The 19967-nt window shown below is 41.0% G+C and overlaps 1 protein-coding gene across 6 annotated transcripts in view; it reads right to left on the bottom strand.

Moving 5' to 3' along the window:
* scn1laa (sodium channel, voltage-gated, type I-like, alpha) overlaps positions 1 to 19967 on the bottom strand; it is a 65084-nt gene that overhangs the window by 8897 nt on the left and 36220 nt on the right. For all 6 annotated transcript variants that reach the window (XM_064327431.1, XM_064327430.1, XM_064327436.1 and 3 more), the window contains exons 17-22: positions 18707 to 19180; positions 12415 to 12544; positions 10269 to 10423; positions 4624 to 4797; positions 3574 to 3696; positions 1562 to 1834 (exon numbers count right to left, since the gene is read on the bottom strand). In XM_064327431.1, coding sequence (XP_064183501.1) covers positions 1562 to 1834; positions 3574 to 3696; positions 4624 to 4797; positions 10269 to 10423; positions 12415 to 12544; positions 18707 to 19180 — 1329 coding nt within the window. The remainder of the gene's footprint in view (positions 1 to 1561; positions 1835 to 3573; positions 3697 to 4623; positions 4798 to 10268; positions 10424 to 12414; positions 12545 to 18706; positions 19181 to 19967) is intronic.

Genomic DNA, 19967 nt, shown 5'->3' with positions numbered 1-19967 from the left:
AGGAAATTTAAATTGTGAATCAAGACGAGACCCTCTGACAAGCATCCCTCAAATCAAGAACGTCACATAAAAGTCTAAATTGGCTTGATATTGGGTTGAGTAGTTAATCAATGTGAATTAATTTAGATTACATATTACAAATCAGTGACCATTTCTGCAAATTCTGTGAGAATTTTGCATTGTTGGGGTTCTTTGAATATGACATGAAAATGGTTTTGGTTTGCCCAGTAGGATGCCAGATGTAGTTATGACTAACACCTGTTCAAATTGGTTGAACTTCAACTAGCAGCAATTTCCACCATAAATTTCTTCTGGTCATTTAGCATGTTGCTACTAGCAACACATCTCTCCTACAATGTATCCTGCTGTTTCCCTCCAATTTTCTCCCCATACTATGCACTAGGACGTTAACGCCTACTATTGTCCCAAGAGCCTGCCTATGGTGTAGTGATTGAAAAGCATAGCCAGATCTGCTGGTAATAAGAGAGATTATTTAGCTATAAATATCTAGGAATAAACAGCTCACAGAACTGAGAGATTGTAAGTATTACAGCTGTAGCAAATTAACGACCATATCTAGAAATAGGACAGGAAGGCGAGGATGGCGTGCATTAAAAACAGTCAACAAAGACTTTCAACAATGTTAGAAGAAACATTTTAGTTGTCCTACTTATTTTTGAAGAATACAGAGTAACTAGCCTAGTTTAGTGTTTGCTAGTAGGAGCAGCTATCTGGCAAACTAGCCACCAAACATTGGCAAGAAAATGCTTTGTTGCATATGGGCTGCTTCATTAAAATGAGTTGTTCAACACAATTTTCCACAAAGCAAATGATGTGGTTCATCTTTCTTTAGAGTCAAACACGCTTTGTATTTAATATTTTATCTGTATTCTATTCTTATGTCAGCCAATCATACGTATGCTGAAAAAATTAGGAGGTATGAAAACAAAGTAATATTTTACATTTTGTAATACCAAATTTTGGAACTTCAGTAGGTGTCCAGTAAAGGACCAGAACATCATCTGTTTTGTTCTGAAGATATCGATAGCAAAACAAAACTGTATGCATATGTTTATTGAAAATACTTCTGGGACTTATTTTAAAAATTTAATTTCTGAACATGGAAACATTCCAGAGAATAGTGCACTTGACCTCATACCTCCCTGGGTCCAAATTTCATTACAAGTCCGCAATCTCACTGAACACAAAGAGATTTATACAAAAACCTTTATCTCTTGACTCCGATCCGCATAAAAGTATTTTTCTAGTTGTCATCTCCAACCACTGAAGATAAAATGACACCTCTGATGTATTTCGTTTCACCAATTTGATTCACCGAGTGTGCCTGGTGATTCAACACTGTGTCATCCACACCTCTGAAAGGAAGAGAAAATGCACAGCATTTCTATTTCAAGAGAAAGCAGCATGTATGGGATGTTGATAGATCCAGCGGGATCCTGACTGATCCTAATTCTGATGACTTCTTGACCAATGGGACAACACATCGGTGAAGCTGCTTTGCAGTCAGCCACAGTGCAAATAGACAGAAGCTGGCACTCACCACTTGCAGGAGAGCAAGGTAGCCGGCCCCCACGTTGTCAAAGTTGATCTTGACATTCTTCCAGCGAGCACTCTCGTTGAGGGCCAAGCAGTCGGACTTATTGTTGACGATGTGTGTGGGGAAATTCTCATCTGTCGTGGTGTTCACGCAGTAGAAGTACTTCCCCGCGAAGAGGTTGACGCCCATGATGCTGAAGATCAGCCAGAAGATCAGGCAGACGAGGAGCACGTTCATGATGGAAGGAATGGCCCCGAGGAGAGCGTTGACGACCACCTGCACCAAAACGTGCAACAGCAAACTCAGGGATGACACACTTTGGCAAAAGACAAATCCAACTGCACAAGCTATATATTTTTGGCACTGACAACAATAATTTGTATATTTTTGATTAGTTACGGTTCAGAAAAATAGGAAAACACAAATGTTATAGTATCAAGTTGCTGGTATACACATACTTTCCAGAATAACACAGCTTAACATATTATGAGCACTGAAAATGTTCATTTCAATATTTTTGATCAGATGAAAAATAGGATAACACAAGTATAGAATGTTGGACTGCAGTAGAATACTGCATATCATTTCAGCATGGCACACAATGCCTGTAAATGTTCATAGGCACTAAGAGGAGGATGAACACACAGCTGGCCAAGAACAGGGAAAGGTACACAGGAGCTATTTTTTCTGGGAAATACATCACATCACTTGTGAGGGTTTCTTAACTACGACAATGGAAGGGCAAATCAGAAAGAAAACCTTGTTGAAGTACGACGAAGTCACAACATTTGTTTACTGCAAATAAAAAACACACGGAAAAGAAAAAAAAGCAACAGTTAAAAGGCATAGAGCAAGCAACATTCAAATGCAGTGCCACATCACACAACATTTATACAGAACCTGAAAAAAAGAAAAGGTAAGAAGCTAGCCATGCAAACAGGAAAAAATGGTGACAGTAACACGAGGACAGAACATGTCACCTGATACACGCCATTTCAACAGTAAGAACAACTCAGGAATTTCACACCCAATGTTTACCAGCTGCAAGAGCAAAAAATGCTCCGTCCTAACATACTGTTTCTAAATCAACAATCATTTACAACAGAGTTCAGTATTCACACGGGAAAAAGGTCAGAATCAGAATATGTGGGAACATTCCAGCCTAAGCTATTCTATTTCCATCTTATTTGTTATTTTATTGAGGATAAAATGTGCATTAAGACAGGGGCTACTAGATGACTCATCCTGATAAAGCACTGTTTCAGTCTGTGGACGGACTCCATGGGCTGCACATCAAGTGCCGTCCGCTGACTCATGTCTGTGTGAGCCCCGTTTCGCCAAATGCGGAGTCACAAGAAGCGGCGGCTGACATCACATGCTTCGGAGGAGGGCATGCGCTTGTCTGCGCTCTCCCGAATCAGTGGCAGCGGCCACGGCAATGAGCGCCGATAATTGGGGAGAAAATGGAGGACAAACCATTTAAAAAAGTGCATTTCCGTGAGAAATATCAGACGAGAATGGGCCGTCACATCAGCCGCGTCACGCAGTGAACGCGTAGGAGGGAGGGAGGCAGTTCTGCTGTGTCACCGAACCTAAAGGTCAGGCATAATAGCGCTGGGTCCCCTCCATGTTAGCTAATGCGCGCGGATAGAGAGAGGCCGGGTGCACCGGCAGACGACATTCGCTATTCCGCTCGGCTACCCTTTCGTCTCAGTCGCGGGAGACACACGAATCACAGGGGGCACATCTTACGCCACGCTCGCGCAACTACAGCAGCTGATACCAGCCGCAGCATGACGTGTTTCTTGGGCGAGCGCATCTGAAACCGTGAGGCTGCAGGTTTTATTCCCGGGCAGGGGCACTGCCGTTGGAACCTGGCGCTCAGTCACATGAATGGAAAAAAGAGAAGCGACATCTGAATATCTACAGAGTGAATTATTTTGTCAATTGTATTTTTTTTTGAAAAGAGTGGAGACAGCGTGTGTCCCAGAGGACACTGTTGTGGCGGCGCTTACCCTCATCCCCTCAAACCGTGACAGCGCTCGCAAGGGCCTCAGTGCGCGCAGGGTTCGCAGGGACTTGATGGCAGTGAGCTCCGAGTAACCGAGGGCGTTGGCTACCAAGCTCACCAAAGAGACCTGCGGAAAATACAGGGGATGCTATCAACAGGGCTACAGCTGGGATCACACATAGGGCACAGAGTACATTTGTTCTCTGGGAGGATAGTTCATTATGACATCATCCCCCATTCTATGATGAAACTACAATTAAGCAATATGGCACTGGAGGCCGTGCTGTCTTGTGAATGCAGTCATGGCTACAGGGGTGTTGTTAGGCACAACACAAAGTGAAGTGCCTGCAATCCCCTGTATCCGTGATTATTCACGATACAATAAGACCTTGAGTACCACATTGCTAAATTGTAGTTTCATAAAACGTTTACAGCATATAGAAACAATTTACTGATGACACAAGATTATTTCTTTTGTGATATTGTCTGTAAATGACGGTTTGCGCTGGAAGTGATTCTGTTTTCAAACAGGCTGTTTCATTAACTGTGATTTACAATCACCGTAGAATGTGGTCTCCACCAATCAGCATCTAGGATCGAAACAACCCATTTTATAATCTATTAGTTAAACGTGACCATTTATAATGTTAAATGGAAATGAGAAATGAAAGCCGTAGAGAGAATTTCTCTCTGCTCCAGCTATTCCAAGCATTAAGTCTCTGTAACGATCAACTTGATGTCTGTACTATTCATTATATTAAACTATCCACTTTTCCTGGGGCTCATATTTAAACATTTATTTTTCACAGAAAATGGTAAATTAGAAACAGTACTTTGTGAAGTATACCACTCAGTATTTAAGAGACAACCCCTAAATGTGCTTTAAAAATAAAAAGACAGATATACAGTATTTGTATTAAAAAATACATCGGCAGGTATTTATATAGCTGTCTATGTATTATATATTGCAAGCATAAATAAATGGTCACTTGGTCCAGTAAACTGGCTATAATCCTACTGCTTCCACACAGACAGGTTCAACATTGGTACGTACATCAACAATCAAGAAGTCCAACCAACACCAGGCATTGGTGAAGTATTTCACAAATCCGTAAGCGACCCATTTTAACAGCATCTCCAAGATGAAGACGTAGGTGAAGACTTTGTCGGCAAACTCCAGCACTGTCTTAATGGTCTTCCTCTGCTCAATGTATATGTCTTCAAAAGCCTGCAGGGAAGCAGATGCACTTCAAAATTTGATAAGAAACAAAATGCAGTGCACTTGCAATATTAGTGGCGGCTGGTCACGAGGCCGGTGAAGGAGAGGGAAAAATAATCTATAATTATAAAATGATAATTAGCTTGATTGTAAAAATCTTATTCTCTCATCATGCCCTCACAAAGGCTGTTCCTGTCACCCCAGCAAGGATCGCATCGATCACACTTTTTCAAAACAGCCCTACTTTTCTTCACCATTTCATTATGCTTTGCCACTTGCAGACAAGAACCTATCTCTTGCATGCTGAATTTGTATACTGCCAGTGTACTTAATCATGCATTTGCACTAATGTGCTCTTTTGAGAACAGGCCTGGGGCTGTATGTATAAAGCTTCTAAAAGTACAAATCAGCTTTTAAACCAGAAGAATTTCCAATTGTGGAAATTCACTACTCTGCCTACTCCAAGATGTACGAAAGAGCTATGTATAAATATTATTTAGCCTGAAAGTCCTCCTAACTTACCATGTTTTTGGACCTCAGAAAGTATGTTATGAAAAAGAATGGAATGCATGACCAGAATGGATGGCAGAAAGGGTGCAGCATACCTTTCTGAATTATGTACTGTTGTTATTAGATGATGCAGAGTTCATTAAAATAAAACACCTAATAATAATAATAATAATAATAATAATAATAATAATAATAATAATAATACATGTGTATAATACCTGATTTAATTTTTAAATGACATTTAATTTTTGAACAATTACCTATGGCACATGCTAATATTCACCAGCCACTATAAAGCCTGTAGATCATCAGACACTTGTATCAACATATCCTTCACTGAACATAAAAACTGGCAGGGGCAATTGCAAATATACACCAAAACTGAAATAAAAAAAAACTCCAGGAAGAGAACTATCCCTTTAACAGGATGAGCCACACAGCAACCCCCATTAGGTGATGTCCTTCATCAATCCTGGAGAGTGCAAACAAACATGCCCCTCCCCCAAAATGCGCACTGCCACATGCTGCTACTTTTCACTCTACAGTCCACCAGCTGAGCTGTGCAGTCACTGTGTCTGAGGAATGCTCTTCAAGTGCAGCTGACATAGGCAAATTACAGGCAAACTACAGGCTCCTAGTCAACGTGACTTGAAACTCTCCATGGCCTTGGTGATGCTGTAACCGATTATGCACCTCCCTATATGGCAGGGTGTGCAACACGTGCCAATCCTTTTCAGGGTTTTGTGCCAACTTCTGCTCTTAGCTATTTAATTAGCTCAATGAAATCTTAGATCTTAGACATTTATATAAGCACCAGCTATAACTGCAGACTACAAGTGAATTGAAAATACTTTATGGTGCTTAAGAACAGGAGTAAGCTACCATAGTTTATAGAACTGTTAGAAAACTAAAACGATGGAGAACGGTCCTCCTGGACCAGAGTTGTGCATCCTGGCTGTATGGAATCTTGCCACGTATACTACTGGCATGGTCAGGTTCCATCAGCCCTTATGCTCTCACCCATGAATTGAAGCAGTTATGTTAACAGAACCTTGGGTTTCTTGGTGGCAGGGATGGAATTTTCAAATCAGTAACTACAGTCCATCATCTTGTTGCTATAAAACAGTTACTCAGTCCTGAAGGAGATATTTCACAAAGTAATGAGGTTTTGCAGACACTTAATAATGGAACTTGGGCTTTCCAGTTTCAAATCTTACATCTACTCAGGCCTGTTTCCATTGCAACACATGTAGTATCTACTCCATAGCAGGTTAGAGAACACAGATGTGAAATCAGGACAACTCAACGTTAGCCTGGCTGTGTGTTTACAATGTTTTCATTCAATAAATTAAGATATTCTCCATTCAGATAGCTGCATTGAAACTGGAGCTGTAGGGCAGGGCAGAGAACTTAAAGATAGATTTTATTAACCCTTCATAAGTAGGCAGAGCCAGTCCTAGGATTTTGGCCCTCACCAAGAATGAACCGGTAAGTGGTTTTTTGCATTAGCAGTGAAACTGGCACAAGAACAATTACAATAACAATGACAATAACAAGAACAATGACAAAGCTATTTGTACCCAGGGAATACAGCATAATTAAAATGTCTTAAAAAAACATTTAGAATTTGAATTGTGCGGCCCACAGACGGTTTGTCAGGAGCTGGCTCTGTAAGTATGTTTTTTGGAATGTTTTTTTTAATTCAGTTTTTTTTAAAGTCAGTGTACTTGAACTCCATTTCTCACAATTGCCATTTGTTACTGTTACATCAGCATCACAATGTTCAGTTAATGACATTCTAATCACACATTCTTACACCGTATACAATTAAAGTAAAACAGCAAAAACAAGCACAGAAAATGTATTGTAATATACAACATACATATTGTAGAGGATGACATAGCCAGGATGTCTTCAATTGCTGGCTTGCGGGATTGCACTTTCTTTGACTACCCCATATGTAAATAAATAACCATATTTTTATGGATTATGGATTAAATTTAATTCCATGCAGTAATAGTATAGGCAGTTTATATACATCATGGCATGCTAAGTGATAATTTATACTTTACAATCTAATATTTTGTAAATGAGTATGTAATAGTACACTATCAGGACTGCCACATCTAGCTGCCTTTAATTTATTTAACATAATTATAGACGGATTGCCCGTGTTGGTTATTAAGAAGCACACTCTGAGCCAACCTGAGGAGGTTGGGTTCTGCCTCTAGAGTCTGGTTCCTCCCCAGATTCCTGCCTATCTGTTCCACCGAGGGAGTTTTTCCTTGCCACAATACCCTCGGCTTGCTCTTGGGGGGGTTTAGACCCTTGTGAAAACCATGCTATGCCTTAGGATGTTGTTATTTTCAAATAATAATAATAATTCTACCTTGTCTCTAATGATAAAATCCACTATTTTAAACTGATAGGCCTATAGTTTCCTGAATCAGTACAATTCCATTTCTTATATACTGGATATATATTACCTGGCTTTCAGTCCTCAAGATTTTTCTCCAGTTTCTAAAGACTGTCTAAAAATACCTGCCAGTGGTTTAAAGATGATCTCACCTAACTCTTTGAGTACCCTTGGGTATATGCCATCAGGGCCTTTGTCTTTAGTTCATGTAATTTATCTAGTACTGCTTTATCCTCTATCAAAAAAAAACAAAAAAACAAGACCAGGTCAAAACCTAGTATATGGCTGGACCTAACACACGTGATCCAGCCGACCAATGGTGTAACTTCATCACTCACTCAGTCACTCACTCAGTCAGACATTCGCGTTTGTAGGGCTAGCCCCGCTGTTGCGGTCCAGCCAAAGAAAAAAAAAAGAACTATCAACAAAATAACTATTTAAGGCATCAGCAATATCCTTATTGTTGTAAAGCATTGCTCGTTCTTTCTTTATGCACTTAACCTCCTTTACTTCCAGTTTCCTACTGCAGTATTGAAAGAAACGTTTAGGATTACTTTTTGCATCGTGGGAAATTTGCCTCTCTAAGAGCCTTTTAGCTAAGCTTAGTTCTTTTTTAACCTTAGCAGTTATATTACAATATTCAGTATCTTTTATATATTGTATCTTATCTCTTTTTCCTCAAACTCTCCCGTATAGCTTTATTCATCCACTTCAACTTTTCCTTACATTTGGAATGAATTTACATTGTACATCACGAATAACCCTTTTGAACCTGCCACACTTTTATTCACAGTCTTACAATCATTAAGTTGTACCCAGTCTATATCACTTAAATTTGCTTGGATCTTGTTAAAGTCAGCACGCCTAAAATGAAAAATTCTGGTTTTAGAAGCCCACTTAATTTGCCAAAATATATCAAAACTAACTGCCGAATGATCACTTTTCCCAAATGGCTCCAAACGCTAATTCTATCTGGATCATCAGATACTGACTGACATTTGGTGGCAAAAAAGGGTTATTCATGCCATCTAATAATTCGTCCTCACTTTCCTTGTCCTGAATTCCGAAATAATAACAGAGTAATTGGAAATCACCCATAATAGTAGTCTCACATGCAGACAAGCTTTATTTTATATTTCCAAAAATCATTGCATTCATGCTACTGTCTGAAGCTGGTGGCTGGTAACATACGCCTATATTGAGGCCCTTCTCATGATCCTCTATGAGTTTAATCCAGATGTACCCACTAGGTATGAATTGGTTATTTTCTGGAATTTCTTGAATGTTAAGATTTTCTTTTACATAGAGGGCCACACCCCCATATCTCTTACTGGATCTAACCTTCCTAATAAGTTTGTACCCCTCTGTATTATATTCATACCAGTTCCCCTTCCCTAAACCCCTTCCCCTTCCCTAAAATGTCTCTGTAATCCCAAATATGTCATTACCCCCATTATTTATATCAATCACAAGTTCCAAAAATGTATTTTCATGCTTCTGGCATTTAAACAAAGGCATTTCAGACTAGTGTGTCTACACATCCTCTCCCACTCCCTCACTCCCCACTGCCCCAAGCCACCCTAAAATTTTGCTTAAAAAGGATTTTATCAGTTCTCACTACTATAGGTAGCATTGACAGCTTCCATCTGAACAGTCTGCACCTCCCTACACTTTTCACTCAAGCTCCCTACTTTAAACAGTCCTGAGCTACCCCAAGCATACACTGGCCCAGTGCAGCAGTACCCCTCCGGTTCTGGTGCAGCCCGTCATGCTTGTACAGGTCACAGGTCGCCTGTGGAGGTTCTGCTCCTAATCTTTTCCGCTAACTCCACAAATGCATCCTGCAGAGCTTCAAACCTGCCCTTACCTACAGTATCTCATTGGCCCCTACATGAACCATGACCACTGGATCCCTCCCTGCTAAGGGCAGGAGCTTTTCCGCATGTTACAGTACAGACAGTGCATTTCAAATATGCCCAGGAGCAACTCATAAAAATCACAATAAAATCACACAGATCTTTGGTTCAGTGGCCGGCAAAGCTGCAGGCACCATATCATTGATCCCAGCAACCGGCAGTAAGTGTGGAATTAAGGGTACAGAGGGTCAGAAAGTGCCCAAACCCAGGGGTCTGCTTATCCTCTGGTTGAGAGGAGCTCTGGTTCCTCCGGCTCCACAGTAGCTTCTGAGTTTCAGAAGAAACTGGTTTCATCCTCGAGCCAAGAACGCACAGTACTACTACAGCCCTAACTTAAACTCAGTAACAACTGTTATGAGTATGAAATCCTACACTGAAACCCAACATTGGCTTAAACGCCCACAACTTGTAATATATACGTAAATATACTTGTGACCACACTAGTCCATGTATTTATGATCTTTGTTCTATCCTGGGGTGAAAGTGCAAATTAAGACTCCATGATTTCATGAAATCTCACAGAACACCATCCCACTCTGATGAAGCTAACCAACCGGCAGCACTTGGGACTGTTCCCGTTCCTGGATGACCACCTAGCCATGCCAGCGCAACTCTAAAGGAAGCAGCATTTTACTCACCAGAGCCCCGCTGCTCAGCAGGATCATGAATATGATGAAGCTCTCAAACCAGTTGTGCTCCACGATTCTGAAGCACGTCTTCCTGAGGGTCCACCACATCTTCCCCTTGCCTTCTTCGATGCTCACTTGGCAACAATGGAACTTACGCACGCAGCCTGAAATCAAACATAGCACCCAAAAATTATGAAGCAACAAATACTTTTTTACCATCAAAAAATAATTTAAAATAATGAAAAAATGAAGAAATTAATTAAAAATGAATTATTGAAAATAGGTTTCTGCATAAAAAACTCAAGTAAAAGTATTTGGTCAGGGAATCTAGTCAAGCATTAATTAACCTGCTTTTGGGCTTACACCGATCTTTTGTGTAAGTGGCAATGGCAGCAAAACGGTTATACTGGATTTATTTTTCAACATGCACTGGTTATTATATTCACGTGTCTTTCTGCTACCAGGTACATGTGATAAACAATAATCCAAATGCAAATTACAGAGTCCAGCTCTATGTGCCTTTCATGAAGGAATTTTGTGCATTATATAATACCCAGAGCCTTGAGCAGCATTGCAATGATTTTCACTGCTGTGTAGATAACCATGGAGACACACTCTGGGGCGTACCTGCACTACTCATCACTGGCCTTTCAAATCACGGAACTCCAATCCTTTCTTTCAGTACATTATGTCCATGTTGCTACAGACAATAAAGTGCAGCAATCTATATAATATCTGCTGGCGCAGCTGGAAGAAAATGGCTTCCCCCACACTCCGACGTACGAATTATGAGAAACCATGAAGCCAAGGTGAGTTGCAGGGTTCATTCAAAGGCTCTATTCACAAACAAGCAGGTAAAAACAAGCAAGGACAAACGCTGCATTGTCCTTCGCATAGTTCTGGGTTTCCTATACAGGGAGTGCTCCTGTCACAGAGCCCAGTATCAGTGTGTTTAGGAGTGGGATCCAGAATGATTTATTGGCAGACGTTGGTGGGTGCGTGCTCCCTCCCTCTATGCACATGGCTGCTTTCCTGTGCCCTTGAGATGTGATGGCAGAAGATACAAAAATAAACCCAAAACCCACGCATGTGTAGAAAGACAACAACATGCACAGCACTGCACAGACCACAGTACATCTGCACAGCTCAGTTTGCCCGGTTCCCATTAAATTATTTAAATGTGCATGTGCGGTTAATAGTGCCTTTAATTAATGGAGTGTCTCCTCCCCTGCTGTGTTCATATGTTTCATTTTCTAGGAAACACAATGGAAACACAATGATAATGTCAGAGGTCCTTGCTTTCAATAAAGCAACACTGCCACCACACATACTGTAATGTGGCAGAGGGGAAAATTCAGCAGCTCTAAGCTTGTGTACAGGATTGACAAGATGTTTGTTCGAAATCAAATGTCAGGCCGAAGAACAATTTGCCTGGCAATATGCACCAAATGAATAGACGAGTCTAAGCTTGATGTCTGTTCATTTAAAAATGATCTTATAAAGGCAGGCATAGATTTCACCGCAGGGAAAGGACTCTTCAGGTGCTCTTTAATCCAGTCGTGGAAGGGAACCGAACACTAAAGAAAGGGGTGATATCTGTACAAAGAGGCTAAATCTAACTTAATCCAGGATGCTAAGACGATCAAGCGCTATCACACCAGTGCTCAGATTTATTCTGGTATTACATCGTTAGGAAGATGGATTCCCTATGTCTGTGATCCTTTGTTCACTTGTGGAACTGCTAAAGGCAGATGATCCTTTTTCTCATGTCTTGTGGCTGCTCTGGTAGTTCCCGAGAAAATGTAATTATCAATATCGAGCGCTGTTCTCTGAACAAAAAAAAACCCAAAACAAACAAAAACAAAAACAAAACAAAAAACAAAACAAGTAGTTCAGAATATCACATCACTTGCACTGTAGCCATATCTAATCAGAGCTTGAAATTATGTGTAAATGTCATTTCACCATTTCAATATGAATTCCAGGGGAAGTCTTTATCTGGACATAATGTGGCAAGTGTGCCAACAGGCCTTATGTGGCCCAATGCGAAATATCAGGTTTTCCTGAGGCTCATTTAGCCATACAGCCACTCTATGTAACCTTTAAACAAACAGAAGAGAATAAAATAGAGTGATGAGGCCGGGCTCCTCCTCACCTTCAGTGAAACACGCCTCAGGGTCTAGGGACTCCTCGGGCTCCAGCTCCACCGACTCCCCTCCCTCTCCCGGGGGCCTGATGTCTACGGTGCTCCCCTCCGAGGAGCTCATCTGGTGATCGGCCAGCTTCTGCAAAAGGAGAGCCCAGTCAGAGCGCTGTTATGGCGCCATGCGTCGCCATGGGGGTGGGGGGGTTGGGGGTCTGGGGGCCGTTTGCATTCGCTTGGGATCCAGAGTCCTCGCATTCATTATATTGGATCATTACCTGATGCAAGGCCGCTATGCGTAAGCTCAGAGCGCTGGACTCCAGTTTAAACGTGGCAATGGTTTCCTCATTCCATGCATCGGCAATCAAAAGTACCTACAGATTATTTTCTTTGTCTTTTTGCAAACTCAAATCAGAGTACCCTTTGGGCAAAATATTGACAGATATTCAGTGCTGTCAGAACAGGTGGCATTTATGTTGCTACAAGCTGTAGGTAAAATTGATTTCAGTTCAGTCGCATGGCATGCAGTACTAAGAGTGCACTTGAATTCAAGCCTGTGATCTAACCCATAGAATATGTGGGCTCCTGTATTTTCATGTCCTATGTAGCTGTACCCCCAAAATGGCAGGTGGTATCTTTACACTCCACATCACAGAGGTGTTGAACTTATTTTCCAGAAAACACGTTTTCCTTACTGACATGAAAACACACAATTCCATTCCTTTAGGCGATATACAAGCTTCAGTTGTTTGAAAAAAGGAGGGTATCTGCATTAGCTTAACAGCAAAAACAGTACTGTACGCTCAGTCCAAGATGGCATCAAGCCAGCTGCATGACTGCACACTGTACGTTCCAGGTGGTTATTCATAAATATAGACTAGATGCACGAACCATATCAATTAATGTGATGTTGTGGGGAAGTCATTTTAAATCTTTTCCTTCCCCACAGATCATGTTTATTTCCTATTTATGGAGGTCAATTACTCATCCCACCAAAATGTCCAAATTATTTGACAATACAATTATTTAAAGGACTGTATTCATTCACACAACCATTTTGGTTCAACATCATCAATCATATATTCAATTTTGTACAAAGAGAGCTTTTATCATGTAGCATTTATTTTCTTCACTTACAACAAAGCCACTAAGAATTATGAGATTTGTTTTTGAATTATTCCTATTTTAGGACTGAATGAAAGGCTGTTCTGGACATTCTAATTACAGTAGTGGGATCTTTCCACAGTGGAGCTAATTAATGTGCAATCAGCCTGGTTTTCCCTCGCGTCTCTCACAGGCAGACACGGGTGTGTCTCCGGCAGGGGCTGAGGACGAGGGCAGCTTTAAACACCATCATAGAAAGAGCAACAGCACTGGTTGCCGTGGGGCCCAGCTAATGCAGAAGGTGGAATGATGTAAGCATGCTAGGCTAAAATGTTGACTACGATATTGAGATGATCCAAAAGGAGGTCTTTGTAGTGTTATATGATAAGAAAACTTAGAACAACAGGTTGCATTTTCTACCATATTGTTTTCGTTCCAAAAGGAATTTCTACTTAGTAGCTGACTTTCTTCTTATCAAGAAAACAGCCATATACAGCAGCATATTTGCACCTTAATTACTGCAAAATATCACATATATGCACTTAGTACCTTACCATTCTTAAATAAACATATTTTCCTTTGCATTGATCAGTCAAGCCATCTGTTGTCAATACTAAGCTTGGTTGTGAATTCACAAAATGACTTCAGAAAAAAAAAAGAAGCTGGAAGCCTCTACCATCAAACTTATCTGCTTTCATCATTCCATTATGTGTAACTTTTGAAAAAAAAACAAAATGCCATAATAAATGTTTTGGGGAGGCAATGAACCAGTCCTCAAATGAATTTTGGCATTCTAAAGCAAAATCCATTTCTCTGCATCAATCAGATTTGTCAGGCTCTGGGTGCTCGCTATCAACAGAGCGATCAAGTTCAACGGCAAACCAACTGAAGAAACAAAACAAACATAATAATGAGCTGAGATATTGATGGGAAAAAAAGTGGCACTGCTCATTCATATGATATTTCAAATATTTGCAAAGAAGCCGAATGCCAAACAGAAATAGGAGGAGAAAAAAAAAATTGACGGTTTCTAGCATGAAAGCTGCAGCTAAACTCAGAGAAAAATCAAGAGGAGGGGAATACATGATCGAGCAAAAATCATATATGAGCAATCCATTAAAAAGTTTGTTTTTTTCCTTAAATGACATTGGCAGTCTCCATGGTTAGTGTTACGTACAATAAATTGGTCTTACACTGGATACCGTGAGATCATCTGTGTAAAAGCTGAAATAACAATCAAATGGCGAATTAAGCGAAGAAACCTCACGCCCAACACATGCCTGACAAGAAATCACTTAAACACTCTCCATATATTAACACACATTTCACAGAAATTGCATAGACAGTAATACGATCAGGTTACAAGGAAAAGATATCAGACCTATGTACATTAATCTGTAAAGGTGCTCTGTGACCAAGAGTTGTAACACAGTTACTTTCAAACTGAAGACCAAGACTCAGCTGCCTCAGTATGAATGTTCAAAAACACTTTATATCTCAGTTGGGAAACAAATGGCCTCCATCTTCACAAATTCTCTTCTCTCCAGGGACACAGCTCATTAAGGGATCATGTTATATTGGTAGTCCTGGGGTAGAATGCTTTCATTTCATTTTGATGGGGAGTTCAATGCTTGTGAAAAAACACAGGCTTTATACATGGTTGTGTCCACATTTACTGTAATTTGAATAATAAAAAACTTGTAAGAAACCTCTGGAGTATTTTACAATCAAGACACAAAGTGGATAGAAAGTAGAAATCAATCATTTTGTGTGTCCACTAACATAGACTTCCATTGCAAACTACATTCAAAGATTAATAAAGATGCCATATCAGCTTTCAGCAGAATTCACCAAATATATATATATATATATCAATTCACATTCAGGCAGTAGAAGATTTTATATAAAAATAAAGCAGTGGACTTCAAGAGGATTTCAAGAATTTTCCCTCATACAGCCATTAAGAGTTATGATGTAATTTTGGAGGAAGTTTAATTTTATGCCCGTGATGGAAACCCAGAAGGGATTGACTAGGCAAAGCTATCTTCATCTTCCTCAGACTGAGCATAGACACTGAATGACTTACTGCATGGCTACGGAAAATTGTACGAGTGTCTCAGCCATTTTCTATGGACTCCACAACCTGAGGGCTCATAACTTCTTAACTCCTTTTTTTCTGCTCTCTCGATCAGTAGTTGCCCTTATTGAGCTTCTGATAGCAGGAACCAAATATAACATTAAATTAAGAACCAAAGAGCTTTTAACCCTCCTATTATGTTTGGGGCCAATTTGACCCCATTCAATGTTTACTGTCTCTAAAAATATGGTTACCATACTTTTTTCAGCTAGATATTTCATGACTTTTCCTAACTTTATGGGGAAAACATGGCAAACATGAAATTAACAGAAATTATTTTTGATGTCCTGTACACATGTTGTACGCATCGGTGTTGTTGGGGTCATTTTGACCCCAAGCTCTATTGTTATATAAAACCATCATTTTGATCTTGTTTTTGTTGTGTTGGCTAAGGGCACTTTCACATTCATTTGTGTGTGTGTGTGTGTGTGTGTGAGAGAGAGAGAGAGAGAGCGTGTGTGTGTGTGTGTGTGTGTGAGGAGAAAATATAGTTACCACGAGATCTCTGATAATTCTTGCAACATGGAGGCGGGGGCAAACTTATAATAAGGGCTGCACACACAGCCCTCTAAACCATTTCTCTTTGCATTTGTGCCTCAACTAAAGATTTTGAAAATGACCACCAGACAGAGGCGTATATTTTCTGCCACTGAGGTTCTGTCGCAGATCTTGGAGGATGAAAGTGATTTAGATGAGGATATGTCTGAGACTGAGGATAATGTTGAGGAGGACCCTGATTATGTGGCATCCTCCTCTGAATGAAGCCTTGGATACATTTGACCTCGTTGTTTCTCACCACCAACAAAAGTCTCATCTCTCACCACAGAACCCTCCTGTCTCTTCAACAAGAACCCTGTCATCTCTCAACCACCAAAAACCTTCCTGTCGCTAACCACATACCCTCTGTCATCTCTCAACCACCAAGAAACCCTCCTGTCATCTTTCAACCTGCAAGAAACCCCCCTGTCATCTCTCAACCGCCAAGAAACCTTCCTGTCGCCTCTCAACCACCAATAAACCCTCCTGTCATCTCTCAACCACCAACTGACATGTTCACTTCCAAAAATGGAGAACTACTATGGTTCGGATCCCCAGTTGAAAGACAGGGTAGACTTAGTGCTGCTAATGTCATCAAAATGTTTCCAGGCCCCACCAGATATGCTAGCAGTCATGTACAAGACATAAAGTCTGCATTTGAACTCTTCATAACACCATCAATGCAAAAAGATATTCTTGAGATGACAAACTTAGAGCGGAGGCGTGTGTATGGTGACAATTGGAAAGAGCTGGATGTGACCCGCTAGCAATCCTATATTGGGTTACTTATTTTGGCTGGAGTGTACAAGTCAAAAGGTGAAGCAACAGCAAGCCTTTGGAATTCTGACACTGGTAGGGCAATTTTTCCAGCCACAATGTCTCTGGAGCAACATTTCATGTTTTCTCCCACATTATACGCTTTGATGACAGGGAAACAAAACAGGGTCGACAGGAGCGTGACAAACTTGCACCTATCTCGTCTGAATGAAGAATTGATACCCACGGGTACCTAGTTGAGCTGTTATGTTCATTTTTTATCAAAACTCAATTCTGGTGACTAATTTACTTTTTATTGGTGTTTCTTCATTATTGAATAACTGTCATGTTACTTGATGTTCTGAAGTGTTTTCTGAACCTAAACATTTGAAATGTTTGACGTTTTTAATATTTTGTCATGGGGTCATAAGCGCTCCAACTTTCAAAACACATATAAAAGCTACAGAAAATCTATCAACGGAAATGCGCTGCAAGTGACGAAACACACTGCAAAATACCAAAGCACATGTAAAAAGGAAACGTGCTGCCAGTTCAGAAACAATGCGCATTTCCTTTTAACATGTTCTTTGGCATTGGCAGTGTGTTTCGTCTCTTGCAACACGTTCCCACTGTTGCGTTTGCTTTAGCTTTTTGTATGTGTTGTGAAATTTGCATCGTTTCTTGTTTAGGAGCATGTGTCCTTTTGCTTTTGAAGCATGACCGCTCTTGTGGGCCACCGTATGTTTGTCTGTGTTTGAACCCATTTCAGAAATGTTGTCAATTACTGGCTTATACAGCATCAACATAATGTAGAGCTGAGTCAAGTTATTGTAATGTAACTTAAGGCATGACGCATACATTCTGTCAGATGCAAACAGCACTTGGCACTGATGCAGTTCTAGCACTGCGAAACTGCTATGATGCACACAGGGATTATGCACGCTTTTAACCCTGGGCTAGAACGCTGAATTTAACCATTTCTTCAAAATGACATTTTGTATTCAGAATCACTTGGTGGCTGTGACTGCTCCGCTCAGCCAACCAAACAACACGCATTAGTCTGCCATGACCAACTGAGCGGCAGCCAGTGACAATCCACCTGCCTTCAGAGCCAAAGGCATTTCCTACTCAATTTGTGCTCGCGTCCTTTAATTCCATTGTCCCTGACCCGCCTGCAGTGCTGTTACGCGGCTGGGGCTTATCAGCAGACGGCTACCGCCACAGACTGGAGATAATGTCGCCATTTCAAAAGAAAGCAGCCGAATACACAAATGAATAATGTTCTCCTTAAATTACTGCGCTGAAAACATGTTATGAAGCAAGGGCGTAGCTTTAGTTTGAATATTGGGGGGCGTTGAAATACATAGACCCAGAGAACTGCGACTCGCTAGGGGATCTGGGGAAATGCCCCTCGGGAAGAAAATATTTGTAAAAGACAAGCTGGGAAATGATTATTTATGATGAATTCTGAGGGGAAAACACTTCAGACTACTGATCAGTATCTCCCAATCACAACATGAAATCTGCATCTTTATTACATTAAATAATTTTTCTCATCATCACACTATTACTGGCAGGGTTATTTAGCCTGTTTTGTAATATTTGGGGGGAGGGGGGTTAACACCCCATGTTAAAAAAAACTCACAGGAAAACTCACATCAGATATTTAACATTATTTAACATTGTTGGTTCAACACAGGAAGGAACTCATTTTTGGTATCATTTTGACATTTTTGCCTAACTTTCTTCCACAATAAAGAGGCCCCTTACCTCTTTGCTGCCTTCGATGTCTGACGACTCGCTGCTGAAGTCTTCCGTGTTGAGGTTCTCGAAATCGGACTCACCCACGGCGATGGGCACGGTGACGGTGAGGCTGGGGTTGTGGATGAAGGACATGTAGTCGTTCTCGTCGATCACGTACTTCCCCACGCTGCTGCTGAGGCCGCTGGCCGTGCCGTTTCCGTACTCGGGGTCTTTGGTGATCTCCACGCCCGTGTGGTTAGAGATGCAGTTCTCTTTGGGGTTATGGAGCTCCTCCAGGGGCTTGATCTCGTCCAGGACCTTCTTCCTCTGGGAGCAGAGGCTCAGGAAGAAGCGGCGGAGGATGGCCTTAATGTAGTCGATGCCGCGGTGGATTCGCCCCACCGCGACCTGCAGGTTGTTCATCTCGCTGTCGTCGTCCGTGGCCGCAAGGTTGTCCGCGCTGAAGGAGCTGAGCAGCAGGGCCAGGAACAGATTCAGCACCTGTGGAAGCAGTCAACCTCTCTGAGAAATGCAGAGATAAACCTGCTAGCGCTCTTAAACAGTAACAAGACCAGGTCAAAACCTAGCATATGGCTGGACCTCTCCGGCCAACCAATGCTGTAACTTCATAACTCGGCCGACCAATGGTGTAACTTCATCACTCAGTCACTCACAGACATTCGCATTTGTAGGGCTGGCCCTGCTGTTGTGGTCCAGCCAAAAACAGATTTACAGTAGAGTGTTAGCCTACACCTTATTAACAAGTGCACATTAATTATTCTGGTACAAAGAAGGAAAAACTTCTGTGAAAAGATAAGTTAGAATGGAGAAGCTTAACCTTCTTTAATTTAGCATTAGAAAATGTATATTCTTCTCAAAGTGAATAATTTAATTTTACAGTAAATCTGGATCAACTGGGTATAAATGGCTCCAAACCTGTCAGTGCCTATCCAGGCTTCTCTACAGCATTCAAGTCATGTTACTGCCATTTCATCAGTAGCTGCAGTCTTATTATACACACTCAGAAAGAATTCTGTATCTTGTTCCATGGCCCTCCTGGGAAATGGTAACTATGGTAACAGGCAAGAATGCAGTAAATCTGGGAACCAGATTCAGATTCAGCTAAATACTCCAGTGCATGGCCAAACCTGAACTTTATGTTCCCGATGACGTGGGCTTCCTCTAAAGTGATATGGAACAAAAACCCACATTATGCCGTGAATATCTACATTGCTAGGGGGTGCTGTTCAGAATGTCACTATAATATGACATGGATTCAAGTTACACA

This window comes from Anguilla rostrata, chromosome 3 (assembly GCF_018555375.3).
Source record: "Anguilla rostrata isolate EN2019 chromosome 3, ASM1855537v3, whole genome shotgun sequence".
NCBI classification, from domain to species: Eukaryota; Metazoa; Chordata; class Actinopteri; order Anguilliformes; family Anguillidae; genus Anguilla; species Anguilla rostrata.
Note: the sequence above shows the minus strand (reverse complement) of the source record. Positions and strands in the feature narration are given on the sequence as shown.